The sequence below is a fragment of the Staurois parvus genome, unplaced genomic scaffold (assembly GCF_062004578.1).
Source record: "Staurois parvus isolate SC_StPar_1 unplaced genomic scaffold, SC_StPar_1.0 ptg000178l, whole genome shotgun sequence".
Lineage (NCBI taxonomy): Eukaryota > Metazoa > Chordata > Amphibia > Anura > Ranidae > Staurois > Staurois parvus.
Window position 1 is genome coordinate 1 of NW_028317974.1, and position 10000 is coordinate 10000.

Below are 10000 nucleotides of genomic sequence, written 5' to 3' on the forward strand. Positions count from 1 at the left end.
TGATCAGGAGCCAGGGTATCCAGCTTACCATCCCCAACAGATGAGATGTCTGGAGGAGCTTACCTGACAGCATTGGATAAAGATCCTGTTAGTGATCTTGAAGGCGCATAAGCCCATTGGGTCGCAGAGTGAAGGTGAGGGGGCAATTCAGCCAGAGGAGGAGAGTCACGCACCAGCACTGAATGTTCTGTGTTAATGTACACAATGCATGAAGTTTTACTGTGTTGAAACACCATCACTTACCTTGTGGACTGTGCTTACCCACTTTGACTAGCTGTACCCACCTTACACTTTACAGAGTGGGAGTGAGGGGGGCACGGTTACTGCTAGTGCTTAATATCTATCACGATATTGTATTTATTCATTGTTTATTTGCTTTCAGTATGACGTTTTATTGCAGTATTAGTCTATTCCAACGTATCTGCCATTTTTTTTTTTATATATGAGTGTTATTGAGCGCTGCACTACCTTCCTACATAAACACTAGTATAATGCAGATTTTTTTCTGCGCCGGAATCTGTAGACCTGGTTCACACTGAAGCGATGTGGGAAAGACTGCGAATCCTGTGCGTTTCCCACACTGCATTGCAATCACTTGGCATTCATGCAGTGTAATGTGGGTGTCAATGTTAAATAATGACACCCTGAAACAGATTGCAAAACGCGATGCAAATGACAGAAATCGCATTGCATGGGTGAGAACACCCATGCAATGCGATTCAGGTGCTGGTAAAAAAAAAGGGTCCTGCACCTTTTTGGTGAGGATGCAATGTATGGCTCAAATTGCACCGCACAGACATTGCATGTAATTTGCACAGGAATGCAGTGTGATTCCTGCGCGAATTACATGCAGTGTCCCGCACCGCATTAGTGTGAACCCAGTCTAAAACTCACTGAAACAAACATGAAAACTTGTGTCTGCAAGTAAAATCTACATATCAGTTTTTCTGCATGTATGTTGTGAATAATGCTTTAGACTTTCTGCCCTGTAATGCACAGTGCCACTTTTGCAGTGTAAATGTTATATCCTTCTTTTGGAGTGCGGTTTGAGGTAAGACAAAAACCAGGGGTGTCCAACCTTTATAGGTTGGGAAGATAAAACCTATAAAAGTCCAGTAAAGAGACACTGTCAAATTTTTATTTGCCAGCATGTGTTTGCTAAGTGTACACGCATTTTTACAAAACCATTTCCCCCAAAACTTCGCCATTTTTAAGTAAGTTATGATTTTGTGTTGGGCTCAATCTATAGCTGTCTTGGGCGCATGCAGCGTGTGGGCTGCCAGTTGGACACCCCTGACATAAACAAATAGGCAGTCTTTATTTGCAAGGGCAGAGCATTCTTCAAGGAGTAAAGTTTCATCACGTGAACCTTTTTGGTTAACTTCCTGTAATGTACTGTATATATTTTACTTTTTCACATCTTCAGATTATTTTGAAAGAAAGAGAACAGAAGAAACAGCAGCAGCCTTCTGTGTCCCAGGATGAGGGAACAGTAGAGTGCGAGGATGTGTCTGAACAGTCTTTTGGTTCTTCAAGTTCGGGAGATCTGGGTATCTCACGTTACATTTTTTTATTATATTTGTAAAAGAATAAGAAAATGCACCTAACACATTAATACCCCTCACAGGTCTTGTCATTGCATAGATTTGCCATCTTATTTCAATGAACAAGTTTATACCCCTATTCAGAATTTTCCAAGAAGTAATCATGTAGCATAAATGCCTCCCTGTAAGAGCCCATTCACAAAGCATGCGCTTTAATATGCCTTGACTAAGGCGGTCAGTTCATTTGAATTACCAGCCTAACAGGCCAAAAATGTTCAATTGTTGGTAGTGCACAGCAGCACATATCAATCTGCATTAGGCTGCTTTCATACTGTTCCACCGCAAAAACATGGTAAAAATGCATAGGTTTTTTTTGTGCGCTTATTGTTGCCTGCACCTGTGAAAAGTGGACACGTGACTCAAAGGCACCAAAAATGCAAACGCTGTGCTTTTTTTTTTTTTTTTTTTTTTTTTTTTTTTTTTTTTTGTGTGTTGGGAGTTGAGCTTTTGGTGCAGTGGTATGAATGGGCCCTAATACCAGAAGCAGAGTCCTAAGGCGTGTACTTCTTTTATATAAAAAATTATACATGTCTCCCCAGCACAGTCTCAAGAGCATGGAGGAGATTCCAGGAGACAGGTAGTTACTCTAGGAGAGCTGCACAGGGCCATAGAAGGTCCTTAACCCATCAGCAGGACCGGTATCTGCTCCTTTGTGCAAGGAGGAACAGGATGAGCACTGCCAGAGCCCTACAAAATGACCTCCAGCAGGCCACTGGTGTGAATGTCTCTGACCAAACAATCAGAAACAGACTTCATAAGGGTGACCTAAAGGCCTGACGTCCTCTAGTGGGCCCTGTGCTCACTGCCTGGCACCATAGAGCTTGATTGGCATTTCCCATTGAACACCAGAATTGGCAGGTCTGCCACTGGCGCCCTGTGCTTTTCACAGATGAGAGCAGGTTCACCCTGAGCAAATGCGACAGACATGAAAGGGTCTGGAGAAGCCAAGGAGAACATTTTGGTGGTGGGTCAGTTATGGTGTGGGGAGACATATCCATGGAGGGATGCACAGACCTCTACAGGCTAAACAGTGGCACCCTGACTGCCATTAGATATTGGGATGAAGCCCCCATGCTTTCCTGACCTAGATCCAATAGTACACCTCTAGGATATTATGTTTCGGTACATCTGACGCCACCAGGTTGCACCTCAGACTGTCCAGGAGCTCAGTGATGCCCTGGTCCAGATCCTGGAGGTAATACCCCAGGACATCATCTGTTGTCTCATTAGGAGCATGCCCCGACATTGTCAGGCATGCATTCAAGCACTTGGGGGCCATACAAACTACTGAGTACCATTTTGAGTTGTTGCAATGAAAGTTCAGAAAAATGGACTAGCCCGCTGCATCATTTTTTCACTTTGATTTTTGGGGTGTCTTTGAATTCAGTCCTCTGTAGGGTGGTGATTTTCATTTTCATCAAACTGAGGCATCCTTGCGCTCCTAACACATTACTCAGTCCATATCAGTATAGGTATCCAGCATGATATTTTTCCCCTTTTGAGTGTTCCTTAAATTTTTTTGAGCAAAGTATTTTGGTCATTTGCTATAGGTTAAAGCTTTTTGTCTTACTGTGTAAAGGCTCTAACATCTTGGCCTGCAAATGTTTTACATAGAACCATTCACATGGGTCTAACATGGCTACCGTACTAAAAATCAAAATAACCTCCCAGTGTGTTTTTAGCTTGAGGAGGAAATGTACAGTGTCCCAGGTGGGTTTCAGACCCAGCATTTGAGCTGCTAGGCAAGAGTGCTAGCCACTATGCTGTCTAGTTGGAGGTCATGTTCAGTTCACAATCATGTTTTAATCAGATATCTTGTAATGTCCATCCCCTCTCTTATTTCAGAGAAGGAAATTGAGCCGAATGGTGGTTGCTCTGCTTCAACAAATGAATATTCAAAAAATCTTTATGATACCACCAGTATTGTTCCTGTTCATCAACCGAGTACCAACCTCCTAAAAATTCATAGTAGAAGATTTAGAGAGTAAGTTCTTTGATTTAAAATGTTTTGTATATCTAAAAGATGTTTTAGGTTCACCTTTTGTAAGATGACCGTGCTTTATAGCTCTTGCTGTTGTTCATCATTTGAAAGAAAACTGCATTAGAGCAAATTGGATCCATTTGGCTAAACCTGCTAATCACATGACATACTTCCAACCTCATGCCACTTTTGATCTTGAGCCCAACCAATACATTTTGCCCCATTCAGACACTAAACTCTGACCCACTCTTTTTCCAAGTGGACCCTGAGAAATACTAGAAGAGAACATTAGGAAGGAGACATTTGTATGTGGCATATGTTTTGTATTGATACAGGATTTATAAATTGTAACAATAATTGTTAATAATAACACTTCTACTACTTCTAAACTTCTCAGTATAACCTGCTCTTTTGACCTGAAGCAATGGATACTTGCTGCTACTCACTCTGATGGCAACACCCTTGACATTGTATTCTGCTACATATGCACACTGTGCAACCTCTCTAACAATCCTTTTCCTCTCTCTGATCACCAATTTATCACTTTCACTCTCTCCCTTTCTTCCACCACCTCTTTCTCCAACTGCCTAATAATTACACATAGCAACTTTTGCCACTTTAACCCTTCTTTTTTCTGTTCTGCTACTGACCCTCTTTGACAAAATCTCACCCCTGTCCTGCCTCAATCTAGCCACTTCTGTCTACAATAGATCCCTGGATGCAGTCACCCCCCCCCCCTCACTAAAAACAGAATCCAACCCTGGCAAACCAGTGACACTAGAAGTCTCAAAAAACATACCCTCACTCGAGTGTCTGTGGCGTAAGACTAGGTTCTAAAAAGACTTCAACCGATATAAGTCTGCCCTCCAAAAACACAATTCTTGCCTCAATGCTGCCAAGGATACCTATTTTTTCCACTCATTAACTTCTCATCTAATCCCTGTCAATTCTTATCTACCTTTAACTCTACTTCGTCCTCCACTGCTTCCACCCAGTAACTCACTGACCAGAAGATTGCCAGTCACTTCAAGAATAAGATTGATACATTTCATCATGAAATCTCCATTGTACAGATACCTCACCCACCTAACTCCCCTTGTCCACAGGAAAACTCAACACTTCCCTTATTCAGCCCCACTTGAATAGATGAGGTTTCTAAACTTTTTTTTTTTTTTTAACGCCCACCTAACTACCTGCCCCCTGGACCCTGTTCCTTTGCAAATATTGCGGTCACTATCTGGCTCTAACCTCTAACTCACATCTTCAATCTTGCCCTCTATTCTGGCATCTTCCCCAACTCTCTAAAGCATGCACTAGTCCCCATCATACTTCATACTTAAAAAGCCTTCCTGGGACACCTCCAATCTTAACCTACGCCCCATCTCCTTGCTTTCCTTTTCCTCCAAACTCCTTGAACGCCTGGTCTACAACCAGCTGAGTGACCACCTCATTAAGAATAACGGTATTGATCCCCTTCAGTCTGGATTGCGCCCTCAACACTCCACAAAAACGCCTTTCCTATGACTCAAAAATGATTTACTAATGTATAAAACCAATGGAAAATATTCTGTACTCCTACTTCTTTTGGCTTTGATACACCTCCTCAAATTCCACTCTTTTGGTCTCCATGACTGTAATCTTTGTTCTCATCTTACCTATCCCACCACACCTACAGTGTCGCTTACAATTCTACTTCCTCCCCACCTCCCCCGTTCTCTGTTGGGGTCCCCAAAGGTCCTGTCCTTGGACCTCTCCTATTCTCAATCTACACTTCCTCCCTGGTAAGCCGCCCATGGCTTTATATGTAATTTCTACACGGATGACACCCAAATACATCTCTCTATCCCTCCTCACTGATCACTAACTTACTGACCAACGTATCAGTCTGGATGTCACACCACTTCCTCAAACTCAATCTATCCAAAACTGAGCTCATATTATTTCCTCCCCCCTTGTGCCCCTTCCCCTGACTTCTCTGTCAAGATCAATGGCACAGCCATGAACCCATCCCTGCATGCCAGGGTGCTAGGTGTAATCCTGGATCTGATTGGATGTGGTACCGAAAAGAGAGTTCACTGTCCAAAATGTGCCGCCTCAACTTCCACAACATCTCAGAAATACACCCCTTCCTAACCAATGACGCCGCAAAGCTCCTAAGTCACTTCCTGGTTATCTCTCATCGTGACTACTGCAACTCCCTCCTCATTGGAATACCTTTACATAGGCTATCCCTCCTCCAGTCCATCATGAATGCTACTGCCAGACTCATCCACCTTACCAAGTGTTCAGTGTCTGCTTACCCCTCTCTGCCAATCCCTTTTAACAGCTGCCACTCACCCAATAATTTAAATTCAAAGTACTAACAATTTACAAGGCCATCCACAACTCGGCCACCAGTTAAATCACTAACCTAGTCTCAAAATACCAACCTAATCATTCTCTTCGTTCCTCCGAAGACCTCCTGCTCTGTAGCTCCCTTGTCACCTTCTCTCATGCTCGCCTTCAGGACCTCTCCCAAACCTCTCCCATCCTATGGAAATTCCTACCCCAATCTGACTGACTGTCTCGCCTACTCTGTCCACTTTTAGACAATCCCTGAAAACCCTTCTCTTTAGAGAAGCCTATCCCACCACCACCTAGCAACTGTATCTCCACTTTTTCCTTCAGCTCATCCCCCACAGTTGATACGTTTTTGTATCACTTGACCCTCCCTTTAGATTGTAAGCTCTAACGAGCAGGTCCCTCTGATTTCTCCTGTATTGAATTGTAATGCAATTGTACTGTATGCCCTTATGTTGTAGAGCGCTGCGCAAAGTGTTGGGGCTATATAAATCCTGTATCATAATAATAATGAAAATACATTTTACAGTGGATTAAATGGTAATTTTTGTTTCTCAGGTATTGTAGCCAGGTTCTCAATAAAGAAGTGGACAGTTGTGTGACAGATCTCCTTAAGGAACTGGTTCGTTTTCAGGATCGCTTGTACCTTAAAGATCCAACCAAAGCAAAGACAAAAAGGCGTCTTGTGATGGGATTACGTGAGGTGTTGAAGCATTTGAAACTGAAGAAATTAAAATGCATAATTATTTCTCCCAATTGTGAAAAGATCCAGTCTAAAGGTACTAGTGAAAAGTCAGAAATTTTAAATATTACTCTTTTTAAAGACGTATACTGTGTATGTATATGGGGATCCTTGTCGCTATATGATTTGTAATGTAGAGGTTCATAGGAGCATATATACTTGCACATTACAGGCTGTGGTTCCTGCTAAGAAATGATGCACAGTGATCATGCTTTACAAGAGCCTTTGGGGTTGATTTTCTAAAACTGGAGAGAGCAGAATCTGGTGCAGCTCTGCACAGAAACCAATCTGCTTCCAGGTTTTATTGTCAAAGTTTGGCAAAAATTGTCAACACTAAACTTCGGAGATGGACAGGGATAGTGACCGACCATTTCATGTTGCAAGCTCAGTACTGCAGGGACCTTGCTAGATAAAGGTTGTACAACCCCTGGCAAAAAGTATGGAATCGCCACTCTTGGAAAATGTTCATTCAATTGTTTAATTGTGTAGAAAAAAAACTATTCCCAGACATGCCTCCAAAACTATATTCATTTAACATTCCAACCTTCTAGCTTTAAGAGACTTAAAAAGAAATCTAAAGTCAGTTGCAACAGTTTTTGCAGATCAAGCAGAGGAAAAAATATGGAATCACTTAATTCTGAGGAAAATATTATGGAACCACCATGTACTTTGCAGTTCTAAAACAAACCTCTGCATCAGATGCCATCTGCTAATTACAGTAAAAAAAAAGAGTACTTGCACTCATTGGTGAGCTGTTGCACCAAGCTGATTGACATGGATCATGGCTCCAACATGAGAGATAACCGTTGAAACAAAGGAAAGGATTATAAAACTTCTTCAAGAAAGTAAATCATCACAGAATGTTGCAAAAGATGTTGGTTGTTCCCAGTCAGCTGTGTCTAAAATCTGGACCAAGTACAAATCAAATGCACAAGTTGTAAAAAGGAAGCGTACTCAGACCAAGGAAGACATCAAAGCATCAAGATAGAAAATGCCTTGAAAACAGAAAATGTCTGTGACCGAACTGTAAGACATTGCCTAAAGGAAATGGGATTTACATACAGAAAAGCCAAACGAAAACCATCATTAACACCTAAACAGAAAAAAACAAGGTTACAGTGGGCTAAAGAAAAGCAATCATGGACTGTGGATGACTGGATGAAAGTGATATTCAGTGATGAATCAGGAATGTGCATTGGGCAGGGTGATGATGCTGGAACTTTTATTTGGTGCCGTTCCAGTGAAATGTATAAAGACGACTGCCTGCCTGAAGAAAACGCACATTTCCACTATCACTGATGATATGGGGTTGCATGTCAGGTAAAGGTACGGGGGAGATGACCGTCATTAAATCGTTAATAAATGTACAAGTTTGTTGAGATTTTGGACACTTTTCTTATTCCATCAATTGAAAGGATGTTTGATGATGACATAATTTTTCAGGATGATAATGCATCTTGTCATAGGGCAAAAGCCATGAAAACTTTCCTCCAAGAAAGACATAAAGGGGTTTATTTACTAAAGCTGGAGAGTCCAAAATCAGACTCCCTTCTGCATAGAAACCAATCAGCTTCTAACCTCAGCTTGTTCAATGAAGCTTTGGCAATGAAACCTGGAAGCTGATTGGTTTCTATGCAGAAGGGAGTCTGATTTTGGACTCTCCAGCTTTAGTAAATAAACCCCAAAATGTCAATGGTATGGCCTGCAAATAGTCTGGACCTCAATGCAATTGAAAACCTATGGTGGAAATGAAAGAATATGGTCCTTGACAAGGCTCCAACCTGCGAAGCTGATCTGACAACTGCAATAAGAGAAAGTTGGAGCCGGATTGATGAAGAATACTGTTTATCGATAGTTAAATCCCTGCCTCAGAATTCAAGCTGTTACAAAAGCCAGAGGTGGTGCAACAAAGTGCTAGTGCTGTACTGTAGTTTTTTCTTTTTGTTTTTTTTTTGTTTTTTTTTTCTGTTCTTGTTTTTTTTTTTTCAGGATTTTATAATATTTTCCTCAGAATTCAGTGATTCCATATTTTTTTTTCCTCAGCTTGATCTGCAAAAACAGTTGCAACTGACTAGTTTTCTTTCTTTTTAAATTTTTTAAGTGTTTCTTAAAGCCAGAAGGTTGGAATGTTAAATGAAAATAGTTCTGAGGCATGTCTGTGATTGTTTTTTTTCTACACAGTTAAACAATTGAATGAACATTTTCCAAGAGTGGTGATTCCATACTCCTTTTTCCAGGGGTGGCATAACCGAAACAACAGAATTTTTCGATTGCCAGGTTGTCAGATATACTATCAATTCTTCTGGAGTTAGGTTAATTTGTTCTGTTTCATTTTCCCAGTGATCCTGTGTACTTTGGTTCTGAACAAGAAACCTAAATTGTGAGCCTTTTGAAAAATGTCCCATTTACACCTGGTTATTGTTTTAAAGAGCATGTGCAGCACTGCTGTAAACCATTGTCATTATTGTATAGTGTTGTCATGTATTTAGCAAGTGGGTTACTCAGGCCCTCTGTTTCCATTTAGTGGGGATGCCAAATTGTCCTGCATATTCACAGGAACCTGTGCTTTTTACATGAAAGACAAACAACCGGTTCATGTTTAATGGTGGATGCCCCAGCAGGGCATACTCAATTTCCCCTATGCTCCCTCACTATTCTGTTTGCCAACACAAAAACAAACAAACTAGTTACCTGGGGAGGTATAGCATGTGACTCCCTCCCACTTCCTTTTCTATGATTGTGCTGTTGATTGGCTGTTCAGAGACACAAACCTGTCACTTGGGGTAAGTAGACATGAAGAAAGGAAGCCCTGTGAAAACTCAAACTTGTGATTCTCTGACAGGCATAAGTAAAGCAAAGGTTCATTTTTTTCTACTTTTGGATAACTTGGGTAAGATTTAGATCCCCAATTGGGATTGATGAGAACATTTACAAGTAATTTCAACTCTTTTTTTTTTTTTTTTTCTTCTTTTTTTTTTTTTTTTTTTTTGTATCCTGTTCTAGTAATTCTAGATTTTCTCTCCTGACAAAAAATATTAACCCCCCCAACACTGTTTACTTTTTGGTGGGTTTGACCTTCAAATTGTGACACAGTGAAACTACAGCATTGTTTCACTGAGCACACAAATATACTTCGCAAGCTGAAATGTTCATTGTTAGTGTAATCATACTGAGAAGAAGTTTATGAGAGTAAAACCCATTTTTGGGGATCTCTGTAAAAAGAGCATCTGTCTAGAAATGTTGCCATTATAAAGTGCTGATTGTGTCTGTATGTATGTTGTTTGTGCAGGTGGGTTGGATGACACTCTTCAGACAATTATTAGCTGTGCCTGC

The 10000-nt window shown here is 41.0% G+C and overlaps 1 protein-coding gene across 1 annotated transcript in view; it reads left to right on the forward strand.

Moving 5' to 3' along the window:
• Nucleotides 1–1426: 1426 nt before the first annotated feature.
• The window catches only part of LOC149462257 (selenocysteine insertion sequence-binding protein 2-like), a gene marked incomplete at its 5' end in the record, with an annotated part of 22611 nt that continues 14037 nt past the window's right edge, over nt 1427–10000 (forward strand). Inside the window, 4 exons of the mRNA XM_089677182.1 lie at nt 1427–1550; nt 3450–3588; nt 6484–6704; nt 9957–10000. The exon at nt 9957–10000 is cut by the window's right edge and continues 111 nt beyond it. Of these exons, the coding sequence (XP_089533308.1) occupies nt 1427–1550; nt 3450–3588; nt 6484–6704; nt 9957–10000 (528 nt within the window). The remainder of the gene's footprint in view (nt 1551–3449; nt 3589–6483; nt 6705–9956) is intronic.